The sequence below is a fragment of the Thamnophis elegans genome, chromosome 16, assembly GCF_009769535.1.
Source record: "Thamnophis elegans isolate rThaEle1 chromosome 16, rThaEle1.pri, whole genome shotgun sequence".
In the NCBI taxonomy this organism is placed as follows: Eukaryota; Metazoa; Chordata; class Lepidosauria; order Squamata; family Colubridae; genus Thamnophis; species Thamnophis elegans.
The window spans coordinates 13059333-13086964 of NC_045556.1; the positions used below are offsets into that span (position 1 = coordinate 13059333).

Genomic DNA, 27632 nt, shown 5'->3' on the forward strand with positions numbered 1-27632 from the left:
AAGGAGTGCACTTAGAATAGAATAGAATAACAGAGTTGGAAGGGACCTTGGAGGTCCTCTAGTCCACCCCCTGCTTAAGCAGGAAACCCTGCACCACTTCAGACAAATAGTTATCTAATCTCTTCTTAAAAACGTCCAGTGTTGGAACAATCACTACTTCTCCAGCTATTGAAAAAAGAAAGCCACCAGGATTTAGCTCCTAAAAAGCACAGGCGCCTGGAGAATTCCCTCCGTCTTTCTGGCGCGCATTTCACATTAAAATCAAAACTTTCTTTTCCTTCCGTTCAGTCCGATTCCCTTCCCCGCGCCCGATCCCAGCGGATTTCGTGGTCCCTAAAAGGACCACGCGGCAAGACTTTCTAGAACTCCGAAAAAAGTATTCACAATTAAATCTACCGTTCGCCTACAATGGCCGAGGCCGCCTCCTAAAACTCTTCCACTCAAAAGAGGCTGCTACTGATGCGTCCCAGGCTGCGGGAAGGACAGGTTTACACCGAAGGGGGACGGGGGAGAAACCCAGATCGCCCGAGAGAATTTTTCTCCCGGAGTTAACAGCAAAGCTAGGCTGCGTCCACCCCGCGTTCGCCCTCAAAGAGGATGCGCCTCCTTTCCAAGGAGGCGGCTTCCTCACCGCCATCCCATTCCCCCTCCCAGATGTGGATACAGGACCATTCCCGGCATGCTTTTCCACCGGAGCTGCTGGGAACTGTAGTTCGCCAACATCTGGAAAAAACTCAAGCGGTTCTTGTTTGCTTCCCAGATGCGCTTTGCAGTCCGGCTCTGCAGAGAGCAGCCGCCGCTTCATCTTCTTCCCAGAGATAGCGGCGCGTCCTGGACCCGCGGATCCAGAATCTCCCCTCTTCCTTCTTCTCCCCCCTTCCTCCCCCCCAGTCTTCCTCGGACGGGGGAGCGGGTGAAGGAGCCGCCCCTTGACGCCATCGCTCGGCGCCGGCTATCCCAGGACTTGGGGAGGTCTTGGTTCGCAAGGAGGAGACGGCATAAGGTGAGTCGGAACAGAGAGGCGGCTCCCTCTTTTTGGATACAAGATGCCTCTGAACGGATGAAGAGGACTAGTGGTTTGTTCCTGGAAAGGGAGTGGAAGGAACCAAGAGGTGGGTCTAACGGACCAGCTTCTACCCTAGGAGCAGCCTTGGTCACAGTTCCCATCCTTGGGATAGGGGATGTTGTAGGTCCCACCTTCTCTTCTGGCTCCATCTTCCTCTTAAATCTTGGGAATGTCATGGGACTAGACCAGAAGAGCCAAGGAGCTGCCTACACAGCTCCCTCTTCTAGACCTACGTGAGATGCTAATACCACTCTATAAAGCCTTAGTAAGATCACACCTAGAGTACTGCATCCAGTTTTGGTCACCACACTATAAAAAAGATGTTGCGACTCTAGAAAGAGTGCAGAGAAGAGCAACAAAGATGATTAGGGGACTGGAGACTAAAAAAAAACACACGAAGAACGGTTGCAGGAACTGGGCATGGCTAGTCTAGTGAAGGGAAGGACCAGGGGAGACAGGATAGCAGTTTTCCAATATTTGAGTGGCTGCCACAGAGAGGAGGGGGGGTCAAGCTATTTTCCAAAGCACCCGAAGGCCAGGCAAAGAATAATGGATGGAAACTGATCAAGGAGGGATTCAACCTAGAAATAAGGAGAAATTTTCTGACAGTGAGAACAATCAACCCATGGAACAGAAGTTGCCTTCGGAAGTTGTGGCAGCTTCATCACTGGAAGCTTTCAAGAGGAGACTGGACTGCCATTTGTCTCGAAATGGTGTAGGGTCTTCTGCTTGGGTGGGTGGGAGGGTTTGGACGAGATGACATACAAGGTCCCTTCCAGCTCTGTTATTCTGTGATTATTACCTTCCTTTCTTCTCCTAGCAGAAAGATGCTACCTTCTTTTGGCTTGTGTCTCTCCTGACTTCCTGCCTTTGCCAGTCATGGGTCTGAAAGCCAAGACCCAACCCTTGATGGAAGAGACCCCGGTCAGGGTAGCCGTGCGCATTCGGCCATTGTTGCCCAAGGAACAGTTACACGGGCACCAGATCTGCCTCCGGGGAGACCCTGAGAAGAAAGAAGTGACTTTGGGCCATACCCGACATTTCCAGTTCGACACAATCTTCACCGAAATATCAGACCAGGTGTCTGTGTATGCCACCTGTATCCAACCGCTGGTGGAAGCCTTCCTGGAAGGATTTAATGTCACTGTCTTTGCTTACGGCCAGACGGGCTCGGGGAAGACTTACACCATTGGAGAAGCACGTCTCTGTAAGTTCCCTGCAGTGGTGGAATTCACATTTTTTTACTACCGGTTCTGTGGGTGTGGCTTGGTGGGCAGGGCAGGGGAAGGATACTGCAAAATCCCCATTTCCTCCCAATCAGCTGGGACTCGGGAGACAGAGAATAGATGGGGGCGAGGCCAGCCTGAGGTGTATTTACCGGTTCTCCAAACCATTCAAAATTTCCGCTCCCAGTTCTCCAGAACTGGTCAGAACCTGTTGAATACCACCTCTGGTTCCCAGGGTTTCCCCCCCCCCATGAGTTAGGTCCTTTAAGGTCGCTCTTATTTTAGAAGGCATGAATACAGGTAGTTCTGTGCCTACGAGTACAAGGGAGCCCAAAACTTCTGTTGCCAAGTTGTAAAGTTGAATTTTGCCACATTTTAACGATTTTTCTTGGCACAGTTGTTAGGTGAATCACTGCACTTGTGAAGTTAGTAACACCATTGTTAACTGAATCTGGCCTCCCCATTGACACTGCTTGTCAGAAGGTTGAAAAAGGTGACATGTGAGCCTGGGACCCTGCAACTGTCATAAATGAGTCAGCTGCCAAGCATCTGGATTTTGATTTTTGATCCTGTTACCGTGGGAACTCTGCAAGGGTCATAACTGTAGAAAAACAGTCATACGTTACTTTTTCAGTGCCGTTGTAACTTTGAATGGTCACTAAATGAACTGTTGTAAGTCGAGGGCTTACCCCAAAGGGGCTTTTCCATGAGGCAACTGGACTTTCTAGTTTTTCTTTGAAAATGTTTTACTTCTCATCCAAGAAGCTTCTACAGCTCGGAACAGCTGAAAAACCAGAAAGTCCAGTTGTCTCTTGAAAAAGCACCTTTGGGACAACCATGACCTTCCTTCCTTCCTTCCTCCCTCCCTCCCTCCCTCCTTCACCAACCCTCCCTCCCCTTCCTTCCTTCCCTCCCTCCTTCCTTCTTCCCTCTCTTCCTCCCGCCTTCCTTCCTTTCTCCCTCCTTCACCATCCCTCCCTCCCTCCTTCCTCTCTTCTTCCCTCCCTCCTTCACCAACCCTCCCTCCCCTTCTTTCCTTCCCTTCCTCCTTCCCCATCCCTCCCTCCATCTTTCCTTTCTTCCTCCCTCCCTCCTTCACCAACCCTCCCTCCCCTTCCTTCCTTCCCTCCCTCCTTCCTTCTTCCCTCCCTCCTTCACCAATCCTCCCTCCCCTTCCTTCCCTCCCTCCTTCCTTCTTCCCTCCCTCCTTCCTTCCTCCCTCCTTCTCCAATCCTCCCTCCCCTTCCTTCCTTCCTTCCCTCCTTGCTTCTTCCCTCCCTCCCTCCCTCCCTCCTTCCTTTCTTCCTTTCTTCCTTCCTCTCTTCTCCCCCCCTCCATTAGTTTGATGAAAAGAACCCTGAAAACACTCGTTTTATTATTAATGTAGGTTCCACCACAAAACCGCGCTCGACTAAACCGTGCCCGACTAAACCACATCGCTGATGTCATCAACAGGGCGACAACAGCACGGAGACAGAAGCACGCTGTAAACCCTAAACCTAAAATTAACCCCTAAACCTAACCCCCCTAAACCTAATCCTAAACCTATATGGAGATATATATATCTCCAACCTGTGTAATATGCTTTCTTCAAAGTATTGCCAAACCTACGTGCCTTTGTTAGGAGGTCTACCTTTGATGGAAATGCGAGTGTTTGTGTGTGTGTGTGTGTGTATCAGTGCCATCAGTCCATTTCCCTTAGGAAGGGGATGCTTCCGCCTTGCAGCCAGTGCCTCTGATAACTCCATTTCTCCCATCCAGCTTCCATCAAGGAGGATGAGCAGGGCATCATCCCTCGCGCCATGGCTGAGGCCTTCAAGCTGATGGATGAGAACGATCTGCTCAACTACACTGTCCGTGTCTCTTACCTGGAAGTCTACAAGGAGGAGTTCCGAGACTTGTTGCAGGTGGACACAGCCAGCAAGGACATCCAGATATGGGAAGATGACAGGGGGAATATGGGTATAAGCCAAAGGACGCTTTTCTCTCCCCCCCCACCTTTCCTCCATAAAGAACCCCTTAGGACAGGAGTGTCCAAACTTGGGAACTTTAAGACTTGTGGACTTCAACTCCCAGAATTCCCCAACTGGAGGTCTTAAAGTTCCCAAGTTTGGACAGCCCTCCCTTAGGACATGTTTTCTTCCTCCTTTGTAGTAAGAGTTTGATAGCACAATTTGCTGCTAAAATGAGGACCCAGATTGTTGGGGGCAAGAGGCTGACTCTCTAAAACCGCTTAGAGAGGGCTGCAAAGTCCTGTAAAGCAGTATATAAGTCTAAGTGCTATTGCTAAGTGGAAAGGAAGGAAGGAAGGAAGGAAGGCAGGCAGGCAGGCAGGGCCATGGTGGTGCAGTGGTTACAATGCAGCATTGCAGACTAACTCTGCCAACTGCCAGCAGTTCGAATATCACCAGGCTCAAGGTTGACTCAGCTTTCCATCCTTCCGAGATGGGTAAAATGAGGACCCAGGTTGTTGGGGACAATAGGCTGACTATGTAAAACTGCTTAGAGAGGGCTGTAAAGTACTATAAAGTGGTATATAAGTCTAAGTGCTATTGCTATTACAACAAGGGGGCCCAGTCTCTGTCCTTCCTTCTCTTGTTGCAGTGCTGCATGGGGTGAAGGAAACGGAAGTTGAAGGTCTGGATGAGGTTCTGAGCCTGCTGGAAATGGGCAACGCAGCCAAGCACACGGGAAGCACCCACCTCAACCGGAGGTCCAGCCGTTCCCACACCATCTTCACGGTGACCATGGCGCGAAGGCAGGGCAGCAACTGCCTCGCTCGCTTCGCCTGCCCGGAGAAAACTTTGGTGGCACCAACCTCTGGGCAGCTTCTGAAGTCCAAGTTTCACTTTGTGGATCTGGCCGGTTCTGAGCGGGTGGTAAAGTCTGGATGTACTGGGGAAAGGCTGAAGGAGAGCATCCAGATCAATGCCAGCCTGTTGGCTTTGGGCAATGTCATCAGTGCCCTGGGAGACCCCCGCCGGAAAAGCAGCCACATCCCGTATCGGGATTCCAAAATCACCAGGTAGTCTCCTTCTGATTCCTCACTGTTAGGATGTACTCTTAAAAACTATTCTCCAAAGCACCTGAGGGCAGAACACGAAGCAATGAGTGGAAACTAATCAAGGAGAGAAGCAACTTAGAACCAAGGAGAAATTTCCTGGCAATTAGAACAATTAATCAGTGAAACAACTTGCCTCCAGAAGTTGTGAATGCTCCAACACTGGACGTTTTTAAGAAGATGTTGGATAGCCATTTGTCTGAAGTGGTGTAGGGTTTCCTGCCTAGGCAGGGGGTTGGACTAGAAGACCTCCAAGGTCCCTTCCAACTCTGTTATTCTATTCTATTCTATTCTATTCTTTTCTATTCTTATCGGCTTTGCTGAAGCAATAGTTGTATTCAAATCAAATCAAAATCAGATCAAATCACACGTATTATAGACAGAGACCAGAACAAATATCTTTTTTTAGTATTTAATAACACCGGGTCTCACAGTTTATGGATTGTTATTCTAGTATAGTTAGGCCAGGTGTAACTGACAGACTGGATTTTAATATCTGTTATTAAAATGAGCTCTGGTGGTGCAGTGGTTGGAGAGCAGTACTGCAGGCTACTTCTGCTGACTGCCTGCTGCCTGCAATTTGGCAGTTCGAATTTCACCAGACTCAAGGTTGACTCAGCCTTCCATCCTTCCGAGGTGGGTAAAATGAGGAACCAAATTGTTGTGGGCAAATATGCTGACTCTGTAAACCGCTTAGAGAGGGCTGTAAAGCAGTATGTAAGTCCAAGTATTCTCGCTATTTATTATTTTATTCTAGAATTTTTAACTGGATAAATCCCTGAATTGTTTTTATTTGTTCTGGTCTCTGACTGTAGTAATAAACCTGACCCCAACTGAGCCCTAGGTTTCTGTTGTTAAGTGAGTTTTGCTCCCGTTTTACGACCTTCCTGCCACAGTTTAATGAATCCCTGCAGTTAGTAACCAAGTTAGTAACATGGTTGTTAAGTGAATCTGGCTTCCCCATTGACAGAATTGATGCAAAAGGGGATCACAGGAGCCCAGGACACTGCAACTGCCGTAACTATGAGTCAGTGGCCAGTGTCTGAATTTTGATCACGTGACCATGGGGATGCCACAACACTTCTAAGTGAAAAACCGTCATAAATAACTTTTTTTCGGTGCCGTTGTAACTTTGAATAGTCACTAAATTAACTGTTGTAAGTTGAGGATCACCTGTAGCCATTGATCAACTGGCTGTTTCCATCCTCTCCATGGTTGTTATGGAACTCCAAGAAATTTTGCTGATGAATACAAACACGGATGGATCTGATCTTTTTAATTAACCCTCTTAAAAGACCTGTGTCCAAACGGCCTACAGAAGAATACCTTTTTTTAGAGTATAAGACGCACCTTTTCCCCTCAAAATTTGGGTGTGTCTTATACACTGAATACAGGATTTTTTTTGCCTCCCGAAACCCCACCCCCTTCATCAAAATGGCTGTGCATAGCCTTTAAGGGGCTTATAGAGTGCTCCTGGGGGCTGGGGAAGGCAGAAAAGGGAATTGACAGTGTTGAGTTTACTTCAGGCTAAAATGTAGGAGCAATTTTGCATGATCCCCGCAAAATGTACTATATTTTCCGGAGTATAAGATGCACCTTTTTCTCCTCAAAAAAGATGGTGAAAATCTGGGTGCATCTTATACAATGAATACAGCATTTTTGGCCTGCTGAAACCCTGCCCCCTTTGCAAAAATGGCCGTGCATAGCCTTTAGGAAGCTTGTAGAGTGCTCCTGGGGGCTGGGGAGGGCAAAAATGATAAAAAAATGGGCCTTTTTTGATCAATTTTGCCAGCCCCCAGGAGCACTCTACAAGCCTCCTAAAGGCAATTCATGCCCTTTTTTTGAAAAGGTGTTTTTGGGAGGTCTGCAGAGTGCAAACCCTTTTTAAAAAAAATTACCTCTTCAAAATCTTGGTGCGTCTTATACTCCGGTGCATCTTATACTCTGAAAAATACTGTAGTTTTCTTTAATGAATATTTTTATTTCCATTTTCATTTTCATAACACACACTCACATGTATACTATACATAGCCCGTATCATATGGTATTAAATAATAATTACATCAGTTCCCCTTGTCAACAATGCCCAGAAAAATAGAAACCCATTATAGCTCTTCTGCTCTCCATACACCTCTTTCTTCTACCACCCTCCAACTTTCTATCTTCCCTCCATCATCCTTTTCTACTCTACTTCCCCTCCCTTTCTACTACTCCTCTCTCTACAATCCACTCCTCCTTATCTTTCCCATCTTCCCCCCTTACCCTCTCCTATCCTTCTCTTCCCATCTTTCTTCTCCCTTCTATTTCCCACTCCTCCTCTCCGCTACATGTCAATATGCTTAACATATCCTAGGTTAAAAAAAAATAGTAGTAATGATAGCAATGAAAATATAAGAAAAAAACCAGTATACATATGGGGTCAATTACATTAAAATCTAATACCTCATCAAACCTAATATATATCCCTCACCCCCACCCTCACCCCCAACCCCCCCAACCTACACCCCCTCCCGGCTTCCCAGAACCCATACACGGTATAGATTTTTAACAAACATAGTCTAAAATATATTGGAAAAAAGAATAAGAAATTAATAACATCTTTACATTGAACTTAGCTCCTCCTCGCTAAGTTAACTTTAAACAATTTAAATCATTCCTGATCTTAAGCATAGGCTATCTGGAATTTCTTAGTCCCGTATTTATTTTGTATATAATCATCCATTTTTTCCAGTCTCGTTTATATCTCTCATTTGAGTGGTCCTTAAGATATGCAGATATTTTCGCCATCTCGGCTAAATTTGTGACTTTCAATGTCCATTCTTGAATTGTAGGCAAGTCTTCCTTCTTCCAGTCTTGCGCCACCAACAGTCTTGCTGCCGTTATTAAGTGCAGAAATACTGTAGTTTTCAAGTTCCTCTTGAAGGCTGGGTGATTGGCTGTGTTGCTTTTTTTTAAAAAAAGCTTTAAGGTTGGATTTTAAAATGAGGCTACTACATCAATTTGGGCTGCCTGCTCCCTGAAATAAAATTGATTCAAAGCTAAGAACTGCATAAATAACAAACTTCAATGGCATCATTATTTTCATTTGCAGCCTCCGATAGGTTTTTCCTTCTTCAGGAGCTATTTATGACCCAAAACGAAAAAAACATGGACCGCGTTGTTCCTTCTTTAACCTTGATTCCTCCTGCTCTTCTTCAGTCTTGCTAATACGAGATCCTGCTCTGGTTTTTAGGATCCTGAAAGGCTCCTTAGGTGGGAACGCCAAAACCGTGATGATTGCCTGCGTCAGCCCTTCCTCCTCCGACTTTGATGAGAGCCTGACTACTCTGAATTATGCCCGGTGGGCTCAGAATATCAAAAATTGGGCTGTGGTGAATTGCAGCAAGGAGGTGGAGCCCGTAGAAGCCCTGCAGCTGCGTCTCAAGAAGCTTCAGAGGGCCGTGGAACAGAGACACCGGTCCGAGACTCGCATCATCCACCGATCGGAGGTGGTGCCCGTCAAGGGACACTTGGAGGAAAGCGTGGCTCGCTTACGAGCAGAGTGCAACCACTACCGGACTTGCACAGACGCCGCCTATCAGCTCTTGATGGAACTGCAAGGGGAGGGCAATTTGACAGAGGAACAGGGGCTCCAGGTGAAAGGCTGGCTCTGTGCGGTGGAAAATGGGGCAGGTGAGCCGAGCTTGACCTCCGGCATAGACAGCGGGATTGGGAGCACTTCGGCTGAGGAGCCGCACTCTAAAACCTCCAGTTCCAAGCTGGTCAAGATTCAGGTACTGTGGTGGAACCCCCAAATGAAGAGCAGGATGGGGGGCATTTGTGGGAGGAAAGAGGCAGTGGAGTTGGTTGAAGGGAGGAAACATCTGGGGTCAAACTATATCAGAGGTGGTATTCAGAAGGTTCTGACCAGTTCTGCAGAACTGGTGGCTGAAGTTTTGAGTAGTTTGGAGAACCGGCAAATACCACCTCTGGCTGGCCCCGCCCCCATCTATTCTCTGCCTCCCGAGTCCCAGCTGGTTGGGAGGAAATGGGGATTTTGTAGTAACCTTCCCCTGGAGTGGGGAGGGAATGGAGATTTTACAGTATCCTTCCCCTGCCATGCCCAGCAAGCCACGCCCACAGAACCGATAGTAAAAAAATTTGAATCCCACCACTGGTGTATTCTATATATCTCTATATCTTTAAAAACCAGACACAATTGGTTGGTTGCTGCTTATCTTTCAGATACTCTGGTTTATATTTATTTATTTTATATATCTGTCTATATCTACCTATATATTTATCTATGTCTACTGTATATTTATATCCGCCTGCCCTCCCATCCATCCATCCATCCATCCATCCATCCATATCTATCTATCTATCTATCTATCTATCTATCTATCTATCTATCTATCTATCTATCTATCTATCTATCATCTATCTATCTATCTCATGTATGTATGTATGTATGTATGTATCTATTTATCTATCTATCTATCTATCAATCTATCTATCTATCATCTATCTATCTATCTATCTATCTATCATCTATCTATCTATCATCTATCTATGTATCTATGTATCTATGTATCTATGTATCTATCTATCTATCTATCTATCTATGTATCTATCTATCTATCTATCTATCTATCTATCTATCTATCTATCTATCTATCTATCTATCTATCTATCTAATATATCTTCCATCTACCCACCTATTTACCTACCTAACTACCTGAGTGTCTTAAAGATAAGCAGCCAGCAACCAACCAATTGTGGCTGGTTTTGAAAGAGCTGCCAGAGACTATTATGCTTGTGAAGTCTTTAGAAGGGACATGATAGGTGATTTTGCATGTGTGTGTTGTTGTTGTTTGCTCTTGGGGACCATTCAAGGTGGAGATATAATTAAATAGCCTTCCGTGGGTTACAAGACATGGAGATGTTTCTGCCAATAGCATCTCTGGGTGGATACTGAGAGTCGGTTATAAAGATGCTCTGCTCCTTCTTTCGTCTGGCTGGGGAGCTGACCCAAGAACCTTCTGAAGATCCCAAGAAGAAGATCCCACCGTTCCCTCCTTTTTCTCTTCTTTCCTTCAGGAGGGGCATCAACGAGGAGCTGAGATGGTGAGACAGGAGGAGATGGTGAGGCTGGAGGAGCAAGTAGAACACTTAGAGAGAGAGAACCAGGATTTCTTGACAGCCCTTGAGGATGCTATGGAGCAGTACAAAGCACAGGTATCTCCTTGTTAGGTTGGAAAGCTTCTCATCCCTGCCATTCATCTTTGCAGCCAGATTCTCTTTCTCCACTTTGGTCTCCTTTAGAACTCATCTTTTAGCTGAATTTGGGAAAAGGAAGTCACTCATCTTTGGAGTTTGGGTCAACAGCTCCATTCTGTTCCAGGCCTTTCTTTGTGGTACTTGCCTGGCTTCATTTGAATCCCAAAGTTCATGTTATGGCCCACCAGCAGAGCTGGTGGCAGATTCAGACAGTGAGGAGGTTGGGGAGGAACCTGGGCCAGTCCTGGAGTCTGGGGAAGGCTCTAATGAGGGCTCTGTGTTGGAGGCAGAGAGGGGGGCCAGAGCTGTATGCCAGTTATCAGCTGCCTTCAGAGTCAAACGTGAGGCAGACAAACAGCTGGAGCCTGTTCCCAGACGAAGGGAACAGCTAAAGAACAGGGGTCGACTTGGGAGTAGGGCCAGATGATGAATGCCCTCCCCAGGAAATAAAAGAGGAACGAAAGGGGAGTGGAGTTTGCAGGAGACAATTAGTTTGCTGAATTGGTTCATGATTCTCTGAGACACCTTGCCAAGTTTAGCAGATAATTGGCCTGGCAGCTCTCCAAGGCAGATAAGGTCTGTGACTGTAAATCCTCCCTTGAAAGACTTCGCTGGATGTGAATGAGCAGGATTCACAGTCAATTGATAAAAGGTTTTTTTTGTCAGAATCATGCTCTCGGGAAGCCTCGGTCAGAACACACCAGGAACAATAAAGAACTGGGGTGCCCGTGGCCCTGAAGAATCACATTTGATCTCACGTTATATTTTTTCAGGGTGCCAAATTGCGAGAACAGGAAGACATCATCTCTCAACTTCAGAAGCACCTAAAGATGGAGATGCCCCATTTGGGCATCCCTGAAATGCTAGGGAGTGTCTCCCTGGTGCAGCTTGACCAAAGGCCCCACACAGCTCCTGTGGACACATATCAGTCCCATCGCTGGCTCAAGCCCGCCTGTAATAACCACAGTAAGGTTTGTGAGTTGTTTCATTGTCCTATAAGCAGGAGTTATGTTTTTCTTAGGATTGGAGACAACTTGGAGGCTGTGTCTCCCTTCCTACCCCACTACTATCATCCAGTTAAATAAACTCACTTTTAGAAGAGGTTGCCATACACGTCCAAATGAACATTTCTGCATGCACTTGTGAAATCTCTTGAAAGGATGCCAAACTCTTGTGATGCTTCAGGAATTTGGAAGCTACTGTGCACGATCACCTAATAATCTTGGGGGAGAGGAAAGGATGATAGCTCCTTCTTGAAAGTTTGTATTTATTGATTTGATTTCTGTAGCCATCCAACTTAACCAACTGACAACTCTAAAATCATAAAACAATTAATAGCAATAGCGCTTAGACTTCTATACTGCTTCACAGAGCTTTACAGGCCCCTCTAAGTGGTTTACAGAGTCAGCCTCTTGTCCCCAACAATCTGGGTCCTCATTTTACCCATCTCGGAAGGATGGAAGGATGAGTCAACCTTGAACCTGGTGAGATTTGAACAGCCAAATCGCAGGCAGTCGGCAGTCAGCTGAAGTAGCCTGCAGTACTGCACTCTAACCACTGCACCACCGTGGCTCATTAAATTAAAAATTAAAGAAATTTTAAACATTAATAAAAAAACATAATATAAATACAGCCACAAAACACCCACAAAATAAATAAGTATAAATGGCAGCCATTAACATAAGAACATCCACAAAATAAATAAGTACAAATGGCAACCATGATGATTAATCAACTAATAGTAAAGCCAATTGATAGGGTCCTTAGCGCATTCCAAGCCCCCGGCCTGGTTGCTCCACTGAAAATATGCATGTACATAATGCATTTTTCCTAACAATAGGGCAAGCAGTTTGAGCATCATTTTATTGGGTATTGCATGAATTAATGAAAAATAAAACAAAAATATAATGAGGAGGCACGTTGACCGTATTCCCATTATATGTTTAACTTAGCAATAGTTTTCTCAATTCACCCAATGTTGGGGGTTCATGTAACACACCGAACCCTAACCTATGTAATTACATGACCTGATCTTGTGCAACTTACTGATCAAAAATGAGATTGACTAGTGGTATAATCAGTTATTTTCCTCCCCTGGAAGTTGTTATTGTTGTTAGCTGCGAAGTCATGTCCAACCCATCACGACCCCATGGACAATGTTCTTCCAGGCCCTCCTGTCCTCTACCATCCTCTGGAGTCCATTTAAGCTCACGCCTAATGCTTCAGTGACTCCATCCAGCCACCTCTTTCTCTGCCATCCCTTTCTTCTTTTGCCCTCCATCTTTCCCAGTATGAGGCTTTTCTACAGGGAGTCCTTCCTTCTCATTAGGTGGCCAAAGTATTTGAGTTTCCTCTTCAGGATCTGGCCTTCTAAAGAGCAGTCAGGGCTGATCTCCTCTAGGACTGACTGGTTGGATGGCCTTGCAGTCCAAGAGACTCGCAGGAGTCTTCTCCAGCACCAGAGTTCAAAGGCCTCCATTCTTTGGCGCTCAGCCTTTCTTATGGTCCAACTTTCACAGCCATCCATTGCAACTGGGAAAACCCCTTGGAAATAGATAAAGAGAAGCAAGGAAAAGATAATTAAAATTCAATCTTAGTAGCTATAAGTAACCGCAAACCGTCTTGTGGGGAAATAGTTTAGAGCTGTAAGCAAATTCTTAGACTCATCATGCAGCCTTTTCTTCATTGCACATTTTCCTTTAAATAGCTGCACAGTGTCACAGCTCACAATGGAGAAGACTCATTGGTTCGAAGTCAGAGTCTCTCTGGAGACAATATGTACAGTCTGGGGACAAAGGAAATGCCACAAATGAAAACACTGGACAATGTTTTTGATTCATCTTTGGAAGACGAGAATAGATGTTGGTCCCTTCAGCAATACAGGTGAGTCATGAGTGATACGTTAAATCTTCCTGTAGATTGTTGGGTCTGGTGGTATCCACAGTGTTTCAAATATGGCTTTTTTAAAAAAAAAGTAGGAAGCATCTGCATTGAATTCAAAATGGTCGCTTCAAGTTTGAAACATTGATTCCATTGAAATCCTCTACTTGATTCTAGATACTAATTCATTTTTCTGAATTATTATTTTTTAAAGGAGAAAACTTTCTGCAAGCATCTGTTTCATCCCCATCTTCAGCCTGATCAGCCAGTCTGATCTGATTGGACTTTCAATAAAATTGCCTTCTTATTGAAAGTCCAAATCAAAGCTATAAATTGCATCTACAAAGGATGATGCTTGTGTCTCTTGGATTAAGAGACCTTGATTTTGTTGTTGTTGTTGTTGTGAAGTCGTGTCTGACCCACTGAGACCCCATGGACAATGTTCTTCCAGGACTACCTGTCCTCTCCCATCCTCGAGTCCATTTAAGTTCATGCCGACTGCTTTGGTGACTCTATCCAGCCACCTCATTCTCTGTCGTCCCCTTCTTCTTTTGCCCTCAATCGTTCCCAGCATTAGGCTCTTCTCCAGTGAGTCCCTCCTTCTCATTGGGTGACCAAAGTATTTGAGTTTCATCTTCAGGATCAACCCTGACTTCAGAGCAGTCAGGGTTGATCTCCTTTAGGACTGACCAGTTTGATTGCCTTGCAGTCCAAGGGACTCACAGGAGTCTTCTCCGGCACCATAGTTCAAAGGCTTCAATTCTTCGACGCTCAGCCTTTCTTATGGTCCAACCTTCACAGCCATCCATTGCAACTGGATTTTTTTTGCCTTAGCACCACATATAATCCAGACACAGAAATTTACTACGGTCTTTTATCTCTCATATTTGTTGTAGAACACCCTTCAGTTATCGCATGGAAATATGCAAGTATAAGTTGACTTAATTTAGGCAATTCTCAAAGGATTTGCAATTGTGTTCCTTGTCTCCTCTGCCTTATTGATTGTTGTTTTCATTCAACCCAACAACTGGGTGTTCTTGTAGGAACAGAACCCACAGCTGCAGCAAAGAGGAGGCTTCAACCAAGAAGAATAAAAAATGCAACTCAAAATCCCCAGAGGGAGTACAAGAGAATTCTTTGGAACTATCTAAAGGTACGGCATACTTTCAGCCAAGCCAAGAATACCCAGGAACGTTTATTCTGTTTATTCCCAATACTTGGAATAAACATGTTATTTCAGACACTCCTCTCCTTCTCCAAGTCCTGAATCCTCACTCAAGAGAAACGTGGAGAAAATGGTAAGAGTTGGAAAAAGTAAGAAGGCGGGCGTGGGCAGGGGCCACCAAAGATTTTTGTCACTGGTTCAGAGAACCGATGCCAATCGTCCCTGCCAGTTTGGCCGAACTGGGAGGATTTCACCCCTGGTTCCAACCCTTATTGTGATAAATTTGTACCAAACCGTGCTCGTTTACATTTTCTTTCCCAGATGGTAGGCAACAAGAGCTGAGCAGTCCAGCAGGGAGCTTTCCAGGCAAGGATTCAGAATGGCAGCTACTCCAGGCCCACCAGAAGATCCGTGAACTGGCCATCAACATCCGTATGAAAGAAGACCTGATAGGAGAGCTCATTAAAACAGGTACAGAGCTGTTGAGCTGTTGTTGAACTCAACTCATGCTTGATCCTTTTCCTTCTGTTCTTCAAGGCCATTCTTCATGGCCTCTACAACAATCCTACCTCCCCATGTCATCTGTTTCTCTTCTTCCCTGCTTGTGGAAAAGGCTAGCCGAACTTTCTCTTGGAATATCAGACTTTGCCTTTTTCTTCTTTGTTTGCTGTATCTTTCGGCATCATTCTTTCCCTAATTCATTTGATATCCAACTTTCTGTTCAGGAGGTAGCTCTGTGGGCTGATCTTCTCCCATGTCACTGTTCTGACCTAGGTTTCCCAAGAGCATGAAGCAGACTCCTCGTCCCGATAAAACCCCTTATTTAGTTTAAAGTGAATTCCTCTCCAGCAAAGTCCCGGCAAACAGTCTTCCATGAGATTTCACAACTACAGATCTTTATCAGGCTTGGAGAGTGGTGAGGCCGATATCTTCCAAACACCATGCTGTAGCAGCAATTACCTGGCAAGAAGTCAGGAACAGATCTTCACCCTAATGAATTGAACTAATTGCCTCCTGCAAACTCCACTCCCCTTACGCTCCTCTTATTCCCTATGGGTGGAGCCATTTACTGTCCACCTGTGGCTTTACTCCCTAATCAACCCTTGTTCCTTAGCTGTTCCCCTCCCCTGGCAGCTCTTCACATGCGCACATGGAACAGGCTCCAGCTGTTCTTCTGCCTCACTGATTTCAGATTCCAAAGGCAGCTGATAACTGTCAGATGTCCCCGGCCTCATCTCTGCCTCCGACGCAGAGCTCTCATCAGAGCCTTCCCCAGACTCCAGGACTGGGCCTCAACCTCCCCATTGTCTAAGTCTGCCAGCAGCTCTGCTGGAGGGCCACAAGAGTCACATACGTCTATTTGTTTCAGGCAAGCATGCTCAAGCCATGAACAAACAGTACCAGCAGAAAATCCAACATTTGGAGCAGGAAGCCGAGCAGGTGCGGTTGGAACTGAATGATGGACAGAGGGAGTTGCGAGAGCTGGAAGGCAAAGAATCTCGTGACCCTGCGGAAAAGTGGAAACTCCAGGAATATCGCAGCAGAGTGGAAGCCGCGCAGAGCAAGGCAAAGGTAGCCTAGAAAAGAAGGAGATTATCATAGGTTCTGAAGCCAAAATGGCTTAGATTGTTTAGCAAAGACTGACCTCCACTGTAAATGGGGTATTATGGCATAGAGTAATCTGTGTGACAAGGGACGTGGCGGCTCAGTGGCTAACACACTGAGCTTGTCGATCAGAAAGGTCGGCAGTTCGGCAGTTTGAATCTCTAGCGCCGCATAACGGAGTGAGTTCCCATTACATGTCCCAGCTTCTGCCAACCTAGCAGTTCAAAAGCACATAAAAATGCAAGTAGAAAAATAGGGACCACCTTTGGTGGGAAGGTAACAGCGTTCCGTGCGCCTTTGGCATTTAGTCATGCCGGCCACATGACCAAGGAGATGTCTTCAGACAGCGCTGGCTCTTCGGCTTTGAAACAGATATGAACACCACCCCATAGAGTTGGGAACGACTAGCACATATGTGCAAGGGGAACATTTACATTTACCTTTAATTTGTGTGATGCCATTTATACTATTTATAAATGCAAAATTGTTTAAATTATTCTAGTTTAGGCACCCAGCTGTTGTGGCTTGTAATCATACGTGCCAGTGCAAATCTGACTTGTTCTTTTGGCCATTTTTAAATTAAAATGTCACATGCATATTCTAGATTATGCATTTCCCTGCCTGATGCTGGAAACATCTGGCGACTCAGACTTAGAAGGAAGAGTGGACAAGTACAGGCGATCTTTGACTTACGACCACAATCGAACCTAACATTTATGTTGCTAAGAAAAACATTGGTTCAGCGAGCTTTATCCCACTTTACAAACTTTCTTGCCGCTGTTGTTAAATGAATCATTGCAGTTGTTAAATCAAGGGAATGGCGGTTGAGTGAATCCATCTCCCCCGTTGACTTTGTTTGCCAGAAGGTCACAAAAGCGGATCGCATGACCCCGGGACACGGCAACCGTCATATAAGTGAGTCCGTTGCCAACTTTGATCAAGTGACTGCAGGGATGCTGCAATGGTGACGCGACAAACGATCCTGAGTCACTTTTTTCAGTAACTTTGAGCGGTCACTAAATGGACTGTTGTAAGTCGAGGACTGCCTGTAATGAGGACATGGTTCCCTCGTTCCTATTCATTGTCGGAGCTGCATGTCTGGTCCAGTGGTGGGTTCAGGATCCCGTCGCAACCGGTACACTGCGACGGGGCCGGGTGTCTACCAGGTGCACGCATGCGCACCCACCACCTGCAAGGCTCCAGCTGCTCAGCGGAGCGTCACGCAGGCGCCATATAGCAATTATAGCAATTAGACTTATATACCGCTTCATAGGGCTTTCAGCCCTCTCTAAGCGGTTTACAGAGTCAGCATATTGCCCCCAACAACAATCCGGGTCCTCATTTTACCCACCTCAGAAGGATGGAAGGCTGAGTCAACCCTGAGCCGGTGAGATTTGAACCACCGAACTGCCGAATTAGCAGTCAGCTGAAGTGGCCTGCAGTACTGCACTCTACCCACTGCGCCACCTCGGCTCTTCCGAGGTGCATATGCTGCATGCACGCGAGCAAGTGGCCCAGTTGGATCCAATATAGCTAAGGAATGCAGGCGGGTGGGTGGGCCCTCTGAAGTACCGTACCGGAACGATGCCTGTTGCTCCCGGAATTCACCACTGGTCCGGTCCCACCATCTGCTACTTTCCCTGCATCGTCTCTCTTGCTTGGGACAGATCCTGCAGGAGAAGAAGCGGGCGACGGAGAGGCTGGCCTCCTTCTCTGCTCAAAACGAGAAGCGCCTGCTGGGGCTGGAGAGGAACGTGCAGCTGATGCGGCAACAGCAAGGCCAGCTCCAGAAGCGTTTGCGGGAAGAAGTGGAGCAGAAGCGACGTCTGGAAACCGAGATGCAGAAGAGGCAGCATCGGGTCAAGGTAGAGATAGCTGGGCTCCAGCAGCATCCAAGCGAGAAAAGAGGGAGATAGACAGTGCTTGTCTACTGTGTTTGAATTGTATTTCTTTTATTAGCAATAGGACTCAAGACAGTTCTGACCCAGGCTTCCCCAGCGGCACAAAGCCGATTCCTCGGCCCAATAAACCCCTTTTATTTAATTTACAGTAGAATTCCTCTCCAGCAAAGTCCTGGCCCACAGTTTCTCAAGATAGTTCACCAATCACCGACCTTTATCAGGCTTGGAGAGTGGCCAGGCTGATATCCTTCAGACATCGCAGTACTTAGCAAGAATGCAGGAATGAACTAATTGTCTCCTGCAAACTCCACTCCCCTTTCGCTCCTCTTTTATTTCCTATGGGAGGGGCCATTCATCATCCACCTGTGGCCTTCCTCCCAAGGCAACCCTTGTTCCTTAGCTGTTCCCTTCATCTGGCAACTCTGCACATGTGCACACTGGGAACAGGCTCCAGCTGTTCGTCTGCCTCACTGATCTATGACTCCAAAGGCAGCTGATAACTGTCGGACGGCCCTGGTCCCATCTTCTGCCTCACTGATTTCAGATTCCAAAGGCAGCTGATAACTGTCAGATGGCCCTGGCCTCATCTCTGCCTCTGACACAGAGCCCTAATCAGAGCCTTCCCCAGACTCCAGGACTGGCCCATGTTCCTCCCCAACCTCCTCACTGTCTGAGTCTGCTGCTTTCCCCGTCGATGGAGGCTGCACATGTAGGATTCTCACTTTGAAATGCTGATCAATTTTCAGTAGTCATGGTTGGAGTTTGACCTGAGGAATTATTTAAAATAGTTCAGAAGCTGTATTCCTACTCACAGTCACCCATGCCTTTGTCACTTCCCATCTTGATTATTGCAACATGCTCTACATGGGGCTGCCCTTGAAGAGCATCCGGAAGCTTCAGTTGGTGCAAAATGCAGCGGCATGCACGGTTTTGTGCCGACCGTGGTGTGCACAAGTATCCCCTCTCCTATGGGAGCTGCATTGGTTGTCGATTTGTTTCCAGGTGCAATTCAAGGTGCTGGTTGTCACCTTAAAAGTCCTTAAATGGCTTGGGACCAGGTTATCTGAGGGACCGTCTCTTGCCCATCACATCAGAGCAGGAGGGAGGGAATGTTGTGGGTCGCATCCCCGAGGGAGATACACCTGGCGGGACTCAGAAGAATGGCCTTCTCCATGGTGGCTCCTTCTCTCTGGAACCTCATTCCCCCGGAGATTAGAATGGTCCCCACTCTGAAAGACTTCCAGAAGGCGCTGAAGACCTGGTTCTGCCAGTGGGCCTGAGGAACCCAGACTGGGATGTGGCCCATTAAATGGGTGAAAAGGCGGCAATATAAATTCAATAGAAAGATATATAAAATAAATATATGCTATCTAGAAGATCCAGGTGGTTCTCCCTTGCTTTAAATAGATTCACAAACAGTAGCTAAATTGTGCGTTTCCTTCCTTCCATCATTAGGAGTTGGAACTGAAGCACGAGCAGCATCAGAAGATTCTGAGGATCAAAACGGAGGAGGTGGCTGCCTACCAGCGGAAGCACAGGAGCGGCAGCAATGACTCTATGATCAGTCTTGAACAGCAGCAGGTAAAGGTGGATGCCCAGGAGCTTCTTGGCAGGAAACTGGGCCACAAGTAGAGCCAAGGACAAAATGAACATCACAACACAAGTGGGACAATGGTGTTATTTGCACAGCGATATTGAGGATACGCACACATCCTCATCCTCATCTGGACTTAGTTGTGACTTTGATCTTGAATTCTTCCAATTCTCCCCAATGTTTCTCCCCAAAGGGATGGTTTGATTAATTTACATGATGCCATCAAGTCATCCTCAACTCCTGAAGACCTCATAGATAGATCTTCTCCATTACCAAAGAGACACTCCCTTTAAAATGGTGGCTTGTACTTATTTCGGTTCACCGACAAATGCGCGCACGACAAATGCGCGCCAACAAAACCGTGGTGAGAAAACCGTGATGTCGAAATCGTGCCCACAGCAGCGCGCCGATAAAAGCGCGCCTTCAACAAACAACATGAAAACAATGTAATAACCCTAACCCTAAACCTAACCCTGAACCTAACCCTAACCCTAATTCTTACCTTAACCCTAATCGTGCTTTTGTGGGCGCGGTTTTGTCGGCGCGCTGTTGTGGGTGCAATTTTGACGTCGCGGTTTTCTCACTGCGGTTTTGTCGGCGAGCTTTTGTCAGGTCACGCTTATTTCTTCCCTAAGTGACTGCCACCATTGAAAGCAAAAGGGATGCTGTATTTAAGACAGTGTTGGCAAACCTTTTCGGCACTGAGTGCCAAAAGGGGAGCACATGCACACACAGGGGGAGGGGATGCCAGAAACTGGAAGAGCAGTTCCCAGGTGCGCATGGGCACACCGGGAAGCTGCTCTTCCGGTTCCCGGCACTCCTGTGTGTGCAAAGACCAGCTGGCTGGTGCCCTTGTGTTTGCTGGAACTCAAAAGAGCAACGGGTGACAGCTGGCGTGCCCGGAGAGATGGCTCTGCATGCCACTTTCGACACGTGTGCCAGAGATTCGCCCTCAGGGATTTAAGGGATGGTTTTTCAGATTTGACATTTTTTGTAAAATTTCCTTTAATGAATTTTGAATTCGATTTCAAATTAATGGATAAATAAATAAAAACAGTATCACGAAGTTATTCTGCTTTCTGAAGTTAATTGTAAGTCGTGAGCCATGAACCCCACAGGGAGACGATTGGAGGTTCTTCTTGCCATGGGGGGGATTTCTGGAGTAGGAATTCTGTTTGGCAGTTGACAGTAAAAAACTTACACATTGTTTAGCATGTCTGGTCACTGGGGCAACTTGGTTTCTTTTTTTCTCCTGCTTGTCTTATCAGAAAATTGAAGAGCAGAAGAAGTGGTTGGATGTAGAGATGGAAAAAATCCTCAAGCAGAGGCGTGCCCTGGGTGAGCTAGAAGATGAATTGACCAAGAGAGAAGCCATCGTCGCCAAGAAAGAAGCTCTCCTTCAGGAGAAAAATGACCTGGAAAACAAGAGACTCCGGTCTAGCCAGGTGGGCGAAATTGTCCCGTTGCTTTTGAGTTACATTATAGCGATCAACCTTGGTTAAGAAAGTAGATTAAACGAAAGACGGCCACAGGGATAACTTGTGTAAGAGATGCTGAGCGAATGAAGAACGAAGAGCCGCGATGGCGCAGTGGTTAGAGTGCAGTACTGCAGGCTACTTCTGCTGACTGCTGGCTGCCTGCAGTTTGAATCTCACCTGGCTCAAGGTTGACTCAGCCTTCCATCCTTCCGAGGTGGGTAAAATGAGGACCCAGATTGTTGGGGGCAAGAGGCTGACTCTGTAAACCGCTTAACGAGGGCTGTGAAAGCACTGTGAAGCGGTATATAAGTCTAAGTGCTATTGCTATATATACAACATATATAGATTCCTAACTCCTCTGCTACGGTGATTTAGCTTTAAGCTTTGTTAAATGTAGGGTGACTCGCTCTGAATCAGTACGTTTTAAGGTTAGGCAATTCTAATGATGCCACAGTGCAATGGTTTGGACTTGACTTCAGAAAGAAGTTTCGGAACATTGAGAGGTGTAAGTACAACATCTCTCTGCAGCACTTTGAAGCAGGTGTATCTTCCTGGGATCTGTTGACATTCTCTAATTCTGCTTTCCTGGCCTGTTTTCAGTAAACATTTACTTTCCAGGAGTTATTGAAGTCTGCCAAATTTGCAGACTCCAATTCTGACTGTTGGGCACTGAATGTTCCTTAAGATCTTTTTCTTCTCTCTCTGCCTCAGGCTCTGAATGATGACATTCTTCGTGTCTCCAGCCGTCTGGAGTACTTGGAGAAAGAGCTAACCCAGAGGAGTGGGCAGCTTGGTCACAGCAGCGCACAGGACCAGCAGCTCATAAGGCAAGAAATTAATAATTTGCGGCAGGAGAAGGACCAGTTGCTCAAGCAGAGGTTGGAGATCGATGAGAAATTACGTCAGGGCACCTTGCTGTCACCTGAAGTAAGCAGATCTGGTTGCTCTGTTTTGAAAATAGATAACAACCCCATTGCACCCACACGCAAAAAACCCCAGATGCAAAATCCATGTTTGGTTGAAGCATCATGAAAGTTAGTAAATGCTGTGCCACTCCATACAGATAATTCTGTATGGAGGTTTCCCTTTGTTTTATCCTCACAACAGCAATTCCATGAAAAAGATTGGGTTGAGATTACCAAGTACACTTAAATTGCAATCATTAGGATGATCAGGTATCTTGGAGTTGGTACTGAACCATGAATATCATTCATTTGGGGACTTGGTGATACTTTGGAAGAGGAGTCTCCAAACTTGGCAATGGTAAGACTTGTGGGCTTCAACTTCCAGAATTCCTCAGCCATCCATGCTGGCTAGGGAATTCTGGAAGTTGAAATCCCCCAATCTTACAGTTGCCAAGTTTGGAAATCCTTACTTTAGAACATGATCTCCCTTTGTTCTATCTGTGGCCATAACAGTAACTGTATTATAGGAAGGAAGGGAAGGAGGGTGGAAGGAAGGCATAGATAGATAGATGATTGATAGATGATAGAAGATAGACAGACAGATAAGAAAGAGATATATCATAGCTGATGAATAGGTGAGATAGATGATAGATGAACGGATAAATGGATGGCTGAGTGGGTGGGTGGATGGACAGGTGGGTGTATAAAATGAGGATTGGAATTCTAGTCAATTGACTGAAGTATCAATTTACCACTCATGAGGATCAAATAATTTTTTTGGGGGGGGGGATGTTGGTCTGTTTTTAGGAAGAGCGGATTCTTTTCCAGTTGGACGAAGCCATTGAAGCTCTGGATGCTGCCATAGAATATAAGAACGAGTCCATTACTTGCAGACAGCGAGTTCTGAGATCCTCAGCCAGCCTTCTTTCCCAATGTGAGATGAACCTTATGGCAAAGCTCAGCTACCTCTCTTCCTCCGAGACCCGGGCACTGCTTTGCAAATACTTTGATAAGGTAGGCATCCAATAATGTGTGGCTCAGAAGAACATCAGAGATACTGTAGACTTCTCTCTTTGCATGTCACTTTACCTTGTTGAGAAATTAATTGGTTTTGTAGAACGTTTAGCTAATTAAATCATTGTGTATCTGTGCCAGAGTTCCAAGAGATCCCTTATGCCCTAATTAAATCATGAGCCTCAAGCCAAGCTTCAAAAGAAATCCAGTTATTTATTAGGAGCATGTCAGCACATACCCAAGTAAACCAGCTCTGACCCCATGTAATTTACAGCCCAATTATGACCCTTTCCCCCCTCCCCCTGGGTGTGTCATAAATCACATTCTCCAACTGGAGCACTCCAGGGCTGTAGAGATCACTTCCCCTCCGACTGCTGTGGGTAACCTGGGAGACAGCCTTGAGAAAGATATGCCTGGAATGTGCTTCTGTTTATGGCTGCCATGCTGCTTCATCAGTTTCCCATCCCTCTTGCCTATGGCAACTCAAGAGCAGTCCAGGGATGCTTTGCAAATTGACAACCTGTTCAGTTCTGCGTTAACTGTTGTAGAGTTTGGCCTCGTGAAACTGCCTGTTGCCTTTGTCATAACCGCTGTGAGTTGAAATCTTCCAAACATCCATGTAATGATCAGGTGGTGACCTTGCGAGAAGACCAGCACAAACAGAGTGTGGCATTTTCCGAACTGGAAATGCAGCTGGAAGAGCAGCTACAGCTGGTGTTTTGGTTGGAGGTGGCCCTGGAACGTCAGCGCTTGGAGATGGACCGTCAGCTGACCTTGCAACAGAAGGAACACGAACAGGACGTTCAGCTCCTGCTCCAGCAGAGTCAGGGTAATAATAGGACTGAGGAGCGATCCTGGTCTGTTAAATCCGTATTTGATCACTGGTGGCACTGCCTCTCCTAAAAACACACTATATAATAATAATAGTTCTAGTTGGAGCTGTAAGGAAGATGGAGACATCTGTGGTGGCCATGCCCTAATTAACCATTCTGCTTTGGAGACTTCTTGAATTGGGAAAAATCGCCTCCTTCTCAACTGAAATGAACCCTGCCAATGGTTTATCATCCATATTTCTTAAGGCATATAAACTGATGCCACATAAGAAACCGATTCCATTCTTGTCTCCTGCCGATTTGGAAACCTGAAAGGCCACTTCCATTGAATCCGTAGAATCGTATTTAGCTGAAAAACCGACACAACAGCAGACCTCTTTGAATAACCTCACAATGAATGGTAAAGTTAAGCCTCTAATCAAAATTGGGCTTTAGGGGACTATATGGACCCAACCATCTCAGATAGCAGTGAGGGAGAGCTTGTCATTTCTCTCTTCTGGAGTGATTTTTTTCCAACTTTGCAAATAAATCTTTAGCTCTGTTTTCTTGTGCTCCCCCCATTTAAGTACCTCCAACCTTGCTGAGCACTTTTAAAAGATCAGTCCGATCAACTAAAGTGCTACTCTCTACTGTGACGTAGGAATAAGCTCATTATTTTTTAGCTGTTCTTACATTCTATTGCATATAGAAATGTATGTTTATCCTTAAGATAAAACGTATTCATATGCACACACTTGAAGTTTCCTTTTGTGTTCCTTCAGCTATTGCTTTATAATTTTGTGGTTTTTTTAAAAAAAGGGTTGTTGTCTCTGTTACTGCGCAAGTAATTTGTCCATGGTTTGTCCCCATCTCTTGTGTTTTTAACAAGATTTTATTTTCTTCGTCGTTTTGCAGAACATATCGAAGAAGGACAGGCAAACAGCAGGCTTCAGTATGAACAAAAGATCCAGACGCTGGAAAAGGAATTGGCTCATTACAAATGGCTAAACGAGGAATTAAGCCAAAAGTTAAAGCAGCTGGAGGGACATGGCGGAGGTAAGGCCAGGTTTCTGGCGTGGTAAATTTTGCCTTTGCTTTTCTGCTGGTTGGAGAGGACTGAGGAAATGGCCTTGAGGACAGGAGGAAATGCTCAGCTAAGAGAGGGCAGGAAGACAACCTGATAAAATGGAATGAATGAATGACTTAGGGGGAAAGAGAGGAAGAGATACTGCCTAGGAAACTACCAGGCAAGATACAGGAAACTGCAGCTGTTTAATGGTCAGAGAAAGAAACTTCGGAAAGATCAAGGCATTAAAAGGAGATGGGAAATGTCCTTTCAAGACTTGCAAGGTTCTGTTAGTGTAGACTTGCAGTAAAGTAGAATTAGTTCATCTAGTCATGCTCCCAAATGGGAACGGCATGCATCTGGACTCAGGGTCCATACCAAGAGGCATCTTGGCAAAGGAGCCATGGCACCAACTGTGCCTGGCAATGCTGTCCTAGAAGAACTAGGAGCTAAACACGCAGGTTGCACTGCATAGAGTTCCCAGCACTATGGGGGTATCAAGTCTGAGTACATGGATCCTGTTGGTCTTTGTCCTTATTAGTCTAGCTTGTTTGAGCATTACTTGCCACTTGCCTAGTTGATATAATGCGCCTCCTAGGTACATCGCTCAAGTACCATATTTTTCGGACTATAAGATGCACTGGAGTATAAGACGCATCAAGATTTCGAAGAGGAAAACAAGGAAAAAATGCCCCCCCCCAGTCCCCAGGAGCACTCTGCAGGCTTCCCAAACCCTCTGTGCACCCCATTTTTGCTAAATCAGGCCTGTTTTTGGCCTCCCCCCCACACACACCTCATTTTTGCCCTCCCAGTCCCCAGGAACACTCTGCACGCCTCTCAAACCCTCTACACGGCCCATTTTTGCGAAAAATGGGCCTGTTTTTATCGAAAATGGGACCCGTGGGGCAGGGTTTTGGGAGGCCAAAAATGGCCATATTCGGTGTATAAGACCCACCCCTCCTTTTAGAGGGGGAAAAAGTGCATTTTATACTCTGAAAAGTACAGTATATTGAAAATGGCTCTACTGCATGCAAACTGACTTTGTGAAACCCAAACCACAGCTTTGAACATTACCTGCCACTTGCCTAATTGATATGATGTACCACCTAAATAGATCAACCATGTTGTTCTATTTGTTATTGGACTTTTAACGACCCCATAATCCCTTGCGGGGTAGAGTTGGGCCAACTGAATGATGCTAGAATATTTACTGGCTGGACACCATTCCTGTTACCAATGCAGAGTTCATAGACGTAGCCTCATTGTGCCCAGAAAAAGAAATATCTGCCTCTACTTAAGATCGAACTCGAAGCCCCCTGATTCTGAGGCGAGAGCTCCCCCTCTAGGCCACCGCACCACTCCAACCATGTTGTTCCATCCCTCTCACTAAAAGATTCTTTTCTCACGACAGGTATGGAGAGGAGCATCTTTGCAGTTGGGGACGGACCCAGTTCGCTCAGCACACATGAAGATTTTACCAAAAAAAGCCAGCTGGAACCATCCTTGCAGCTGGAGCCCTCAGAAAGAAATCAAAGAAAGAGAGAGGACTTAGTGCATACGCCGTTACCGTCCACCTGGAGGCGCTGCTCACTGTCTAGTGCCAATAACTTGATAGTGGAAGATTTTCGTCAAATGGAGACAGATTTTCTCCTAAGATTTAACCAAGCCAAGGATATCCCTTTGCATCCGAGATCCCGCAAAGAATTGCACCGGGCCAGCCAGAACTCCATCCCTGGGTTGTCTTATCCAGAAATCATTGACGTTAGAAAAAATCCACTCTAGTTCTGAGATGTTGACTGTTCCATCTAAAATAAGCTAATAAGCGCCTTCTGAAGATAACTGTGGATAAATTACCAAAAAGGCAGTAGGTGGGTTCATCCATTATGCAAAATCTGAAGAAACGATAGCTCGGATTAACGAAAGGATGCATGATAACCACCTTGTATCTGAAGGCCTGTTCCATAGGTGTGGCAGAATTGCTCCAGAAGACAGAACAAGAAATCATAGATCAGGGGTGTTCAACCTTGGCAACTTTTAAGACTCGTAGACTTCAACTCCCAGAATTCCCCAGCTGGCCATTGGAATTGGAAGTTCACAAGTCTTAAAATTGTCAACGTTGAACACCTCTGCCTTAGATTTTTTTCATTGTTGCTTTCCTAATGATAGAAAATGTCCAATCATGGAAAAGTTGGTGGTCTCCTTCGATGGAGATCTTCAAACAGAGGCTAGATAGCGGTCTTACCGGAAACCACTATACTGGTGAATCAGAGAGATGATGAGTAGATCCCTTCCAGCATGTACAATCTCCAGATTGTATAAATCGCATTCTGCTTTAGTGTAATGGATGAACCCAGTCGAATGTCGCAGATCTTTTTCTACCTGGGCTTCGCTACTTTTGTATAGTTGCCTTTTACAACAAAACTGGTTGTTTCCATCAAATCTGGATTTCCCATAACGAATGCCATTCAAATAAAGAGACAGTAAATTTGATCTCTTTGCAAATATGTACACATATTTGAAGTAGCTTCTTGGGCTGTACTTTCAATAAACTACCATAGCTTTTTGTAAATCTGTCTACAGTTTGCCCTTGAGAAAGTTTG

General features: G+C 45.8%; 1 protein-coding gene across 2 annotated transcripts; it reads left to right on the forward strand.

Moving 5' to 3' along the window:
* Positions 1-712: 712 nt before the first annotated feature.
* KIF7 (kinesin family member 7) lies at positions 713-27595 on the forward strand. Of its 2 annotated transcripts, none has more exons than XM_032233329.1 (19): positions 713-1003; positions 1887-2273; positions 4054-4254; positions 4897-5317; positions 8586-9126; positions 10433-10570; positions 11386-11583; positions 13320-13495; positions 14536-14645; positions 14979-15128; positions 16027-16229; positions 17930-18127; positions 19619-19744; positions 21026-21202; positions 21947-22162; positions 22948-23154; positions 23785-23983; positions 24882-25022; positions 26444-27595. In XM_032233329.1, the coding sequence occupies exons 2-19, from the start codon at positions 1946-1948 to the stop codon at positions 26812-26814; spliced, it is 4101 nt and encodes a 1366-aa protein (XP_032089220.1). In that variant the 5' UTR covers positions 713-1003; positions 1887-1945; the 3' UTR covers positions 26815-27595. The 2 variants fall into 2 exon arrangements, with proteins under 2 accessions (XP_032089220.1, XP_032089221.1); XM_032233330.1 differs by having other exon boundaries at positions 1890-2273.
* Positions 27596-27632: the final 37 nt, after the last annotated feature.